At 42.3% G+C, this 5,299-nt stretch overlaps 1 protein-coding gene across 1 annotated transcript in view; it reads right to left on the reverse strand.

The window, feature by feature from the left end:
• Positions 1–2,874: 2,874 nt before the first annotated feature.
• The window catches only part of SAYSD1 (SAYSVFN motif domain containing 1), a 21,237-nt gene continuing 18,812 nt past the window's right edge, over positions 2,875–5,299 (reverse strand). The window contains exon 2 of the mRNA XM_006860581.1: positions 2,875–3,219. Coding sequence (XP_006860643.1) covers positions 2,875–3,219 — 345 coding nt within the window. The remainder of the gene's footprint in view (positions 3,220–5,299) is intronic.

The raw sequence follows: 5,299 nt of genomic DNA on the forward strand, positions 1-5,299 counted from the left end.
AGCGAGTGGCTGAGGACTCTAGATTCATAGGAAGAGGAGGACTAAGAGCTGGTGAGTGGCCAGGAAGCAGACTTGCAGATTGTGCCCTTTGGAGGTGTAAATTATTATATATGCCTAAGTGTTTTTTTTTTTAAAAAACAACAGGGAGTGGTTAATCTTACAGTCCAGAAAGAGAGGACTTTAGGACTATCAAAGGAGAAGAGCACAAGCAGAATGTGGGACTTTATCCAGAGAAGCAGTGAGATGCCTGAGATGGAGGCAGAGATAGGGTCATTTAGAGAGGGAGCAAGACTATGTGCCCTTTGCAGGTGTAAATTATTATATATGCCTGGGTGCCTGGGTGAAGTGAATATCGCAAAATACTGTTAACTGATGGCACATGGAGGAGATTATAATCATTGTAATGAAACAAAGTGTATGACTTGTTGAATGTAAAACTGATTAAACAGGGGGGATGGGAGGATAGTGGTAAATACATTGAGAGGATTGTAATCATTGCAATGAAGCAAAATACAATTTATAGAATATGAAACTGATAATCTGCCTTGTAAACTTTAACTCAATTCACAATAAAAACGTCTTTAAAATTTAAAAAAAAAAAAAAAAGTAAGTTAATCCTTTCCTAGAATAATATTTACTGTCCTGGGCAGTACTGTGAAATTTTGATCAGGAGGAATTTCGCCCCTTAATTTGGTTTTTATCCTTGGGTAGCACAAATGGTTTGCCCTGGACTACATAAACCTAAAGGTTGGTGGTTCAAACTCACCTAGAGGTACCGTGGAAGAATGGCCTGGTGATCTGCTTTCGTTATGATCACATTGAATAATTCTATCCTGTCACATGACAGTGGAGTCCTGGTGTGGCGTTGCAGGTTAATGTACTGACTGCAAAGTCAGTTTGAACAACACGGTTGCTGGTTCAAGCTCACCAGCTGCTCCTCAGAAACCCTATACAGGGTCGCTATGGGTAGGAACCCAGAAGACAGCACTTAACAACAACATGAAACAGTGTTGTCATAAATCAGAATCGACTCGACAGCATCAGGTATTTATTTGGCTTTTATGAAATGTAAATACGTTAGTAAAAGAAGGACTTAAGAAATCAAGTCAGAAAATGAAATCCTGTGTTTTAAATACAACCAAAACGTTATGTGTGAATAGCAATTCATTCCAGTTTTCTGTATTTCCTACATGTCCAGTTCCAAGAGGAGTCGCAGGAGAGCGTCTGCTCCACTGGATGTCTCTGGCACAGCCAGACTTGCAAGCAGCAGAGGGCTGGAATGGGGAGCTGAAGTCTAGCAGAGAGTTTTCAACAAGGGCTGAGACAAAATAGGGTCAGTTGGCCACAAAATGCGTTCCTCCTACCACTCATAAGAGCTATTTGTTTTATTTGGTCTCCCACACCCACTCACAACTAAACTGTATGCTAGAAAAACTGCAAGTACGTCGCTTTTTTCATGATCATATCTGAAGCACCTGGTAGAATACCTGGTATTCAAATTTTAAAAGTTAAATTTAAACTGAGCTATGTGAAATTTTTGCTAGAACGAGTAAATCTGTAAGAATGAACAGAAAGAGGATTAGTAATAGGCCTTTAACAGGCTTACTACCAGGATCAGTTGCTGTTGGGCAACTTGAACCCCTGGTGACCCCATGTGTGTACAGCACAGAGTAGAACTGTGCTCCATGACATTTTCAATGGGTGATTGCTTAGAAGTAACGCACCTCCGGGTGGCCTCAAATTGCCAGCCTTTCAGTTAGTAGCCAAATGCATTTACTGTTTAGACCACACCTAGGGACTCCATTGGGAGTCCTGGTGTGGTGCTATGGGTTAATACGCTGGACTGCAAAGTCAGTTGAACTGCAAGGTCGGCAGTTCAAGCTCACCAGTCCCTCCTTGGAAACTCTATACAGTGTCGCTATGGGTCAGAACTGACTCAATGGCATTTAACAACAACAACAACAAGGGACTCCATTAGGCCTAATAATGCCTCTTAGATATTAAAGTTTCTTTCTTAATAGTTGGATCTTGAAGTTGCTAAACCTACTGAAGGAGTCATTCATTTCTTAAAATTTTAGGCTTGAGAAAGACTATTGCTTTCAATCTCCTGTCTTCTTATTCATTAGTATGAGTCAGAGAGAAAAGGGTTTAATGGTTTGCTTGGCCCAATTTCAATGAACCCAAACTCTGCCATTGTATTGAAAGAGGAATACAGAAATCATGTCTGATTATCATTATTGATATTGTTTCTCACCAGAGCCCCACAGGCAAAGCGACTGTTTACTCTGAAGCCTTTACAAAACAAGAAGAACCCAAGCAACCTGAGTCTAGAATTCCATTCCAAACCCTCCCTTTGTACGCACTCAAAAAGATTTTTTTCTTGTTGAATTTACAAAAAGTCAGCTATTCAAAGCCCTGTGGAGTCCAATTCTGTTCTGACACACATGGGAGTTACCATGAGTCAGAGTCAACTTGATGATAACTTTAAAAAAGTAAACAAGTATTAAAAGGATTTCAGAGAGCTTTACTTTTAATATTCAGACAGCCCTTATGTACCTAACCATTACTTCAAACAGCTGAATATTTTTAGCAGTAATTTCCACAATGCCTTTCTAGAGATCTAAAATCATCTCTCTCAAATGAGACAAAAAAGTCCATTTTTTCGAGTACGTAATTTTTATAAATTGCAGCAGATAGTGAATGTATCTGTCAATAGGTTTCACTGAAACCCGACAAACTCATAGATAAGGGAAAGAGGGTAGAACACAGCTAACCCACAAGCTCTCTTTAGTCCGGTGCACAAGAAGTCCAGTCCAGACCTGAGGCTACGAGGACTGTGTCCCAGGCTAGCTGAGTGACAGCTGGAGCACCATCCTATCTCCCCTCCGGGGGTCTTAACTGTAGCTCCCGCTCGAGCTGCTCTGCAGTCAGGGTGCCCTGGATGGCTTCACAGCCCGGGTTGAACACGGAGTAGGCGCTCTTCTCACCCGCCTTCTTCTCTTCAGGGCTTCGTGTCCCAACATACATCCAGTAGAACAAGGACAGGACAAAATAAGCCAGGCCAAACTCCAGTTCCACAAACAGTCCCAGTAGGACCAACCAGAGAAGAACCTTCAAGAGGGTGATATTGGTCCGAAAAGATTGGTCCTGGCGTGGTGGTGGAGGAATGGCTCTGTTCTGCTTGGGCTGGGATGTGTTGCCCCTAGGCTGCACCACTTCCTAGGACAAACAAGCAAACAAAAAAGAGTGAAGGGCAGTGGAGCCAAATCTGAAGAGTCAGTCCTCCTTGCTCTAGGAAGTCTACCGGCTCATTGATTTCTATTTCCTTGCCCCAGTCTCTAAAACAATCATCTCTAAAGAGTTTATATGCCCTTCTCTAACTGAATCAACACTGATCAGCACTTAGTGAGATGTGACCCAATAAAAACCTTACAGATGGATTCCCATCCATGGGAGACATTTCCTCAGATTAGTGTGAAGCTCACAGGAGCTCAACTGTGCTCCAGACAGAAACTCCCCAGTAATTGATAATGCAACAACCACAACATCTTGCTTGATGCACACAGTCAATACCTGCTTGTGAAATGGATTCGTTGAGCTAAGATTTTGTGAGTGACGTGGTTCTCATATGGAAACAAAAATCCCTTTTGTGTATTAAAAGCAAACCATAACAACAATCACTGTTATAGTCACTCCTGTTCCCTCTTACCTTCCCCTTGCCTGTAAGTATCCTCCACAGGCCTTCATCACTCAGACCAGGGCTCAAGCATGTTGTCCTACCTGGCTGGACAATCGCTGGATTGACTCCAACTCACATCAACTCCATATGACAGACCAGAACTGCCCCACAGAGTTTCCTTCGTTATAATCTCAATGGAAGCAGAGTGTCGGGTCTTTCTCCCGTGGAGCTGCTGAGTGGATTTGAACTGCCAACTTTTTGGTTAGCAGCTGAGTCCTGAACCATTGTGCCACAAGGACTCCTTTAAATCCTCCTCCATATAACTACTAAATCAATATCCATCACTTCAACACATTTTCATTGCCTACAAATTACAATCTAAATTCCTGGAATCCAAGGTGCTGCATGTAGTCCACAAACAGAAATGCCAATAGTCAGGCCCCTGTGGTGGGTGCTAATGGGAGACACAGGGTATTTAGGCTTTATGTTGCTTGATCTCTACTCATGACCCATGATGGGAAAAACATTCTATGTTGCAACTCCACATACATTATCATTTCATCCCATTTTTCCACATACTTTTTGATGCCCTCTTGTGCATATACGTATGTATCAGAAAGAGAAGTTTCACAAATCAATCAATTTTTAAAAATAGTTTTAGTTTTAAAATCCTCTAAAATTGAATTTGCCACCTGCTAGATGAGTCGGAACCAATTCAATGGCACTTAGCAAAAACAACAACAATGAATGGGTTACAACTTGCAGCTTGAAAGACACTAGTTTAAAGACTGCATGGAGGGAGGTGGGGCTTGATGGCGGATAGGGTACAAGTGCAGTCAAGTTCACCATCAGCAAAACCACAGAATACCAGGCGAAGCAGGTTCAGGGCAGAGCTCCAAAACTCTGAACCACATAGGTAGGAATGTTTTAAAAAGTTTGAAGGTTTATAGTTGGTGGAACTTGTAGCGGAAGTAAGAAATCGCGTACTTTTGAATCTGCCTGACTCGGAGGCCCAGTGCCAACTACTTGGGCGAGACCAAACTGCAAGACCAAGCGGGGGAGCAGACCCACCATGGAATAACGCCGCAGGAATCTCGGAGCAAAGGTGGACAATATACTTTGTCGGTTTTGCTTTGTTCTGATTATATATCTGTTCATTGCCCCCCCCACCACTGTTTGTGCACCTCCATTCTGGTGACTGGGGGTGGGTGGTGCCTGAGTGAATGGACACCCACCAACCCTACGACACTGGTGGGTTCTTTTGCCACGCACGTGCACACTATTCTCAGCATTTAAAGCTATGGGCAGCCCAAGAGCCAGCCCTGAACTGTTTTTTAATAGGGAAAAGACCAGAACAACGGGTGTGGAGAGGGAAAGAGAGTTTAAAACAAAACAAGCCAAAAATTAAATCCTGAGGTACAGCATAACAACCAACAGTGGCATCTTGAAATTTATCAGGCGGCCTTGAAGGCAAGAAACTGAAAGAGGACATTAAAATCATACTCATATCCAATCTAGTTTTTTTTTTTTTTTTAATGTTTTATTGTGAATTATGTGATAGTTTACATGGGAGAACATTAGCTTTACATTCATCCTATGGTATATTGTTTCATTGCCATT

The sequence above is a fragment of the Chrysochloris asiatica genome, unplaced genomic scaffold, assembly GCF_000296735.1.
Source record: "Chrysochloris asiatica unplaced genomic scaffold, ChrAsi1.0 scaffold00038, whole genome shotgun sequence".
NCBI classification, from domain to species: domain Eukaryota; kingdom Metazoa; phylum Chordata; class Mammalia; order Afrosoricida; family Chrysochloridae; genus Chrysochloris; species Chrysochloris asiatica.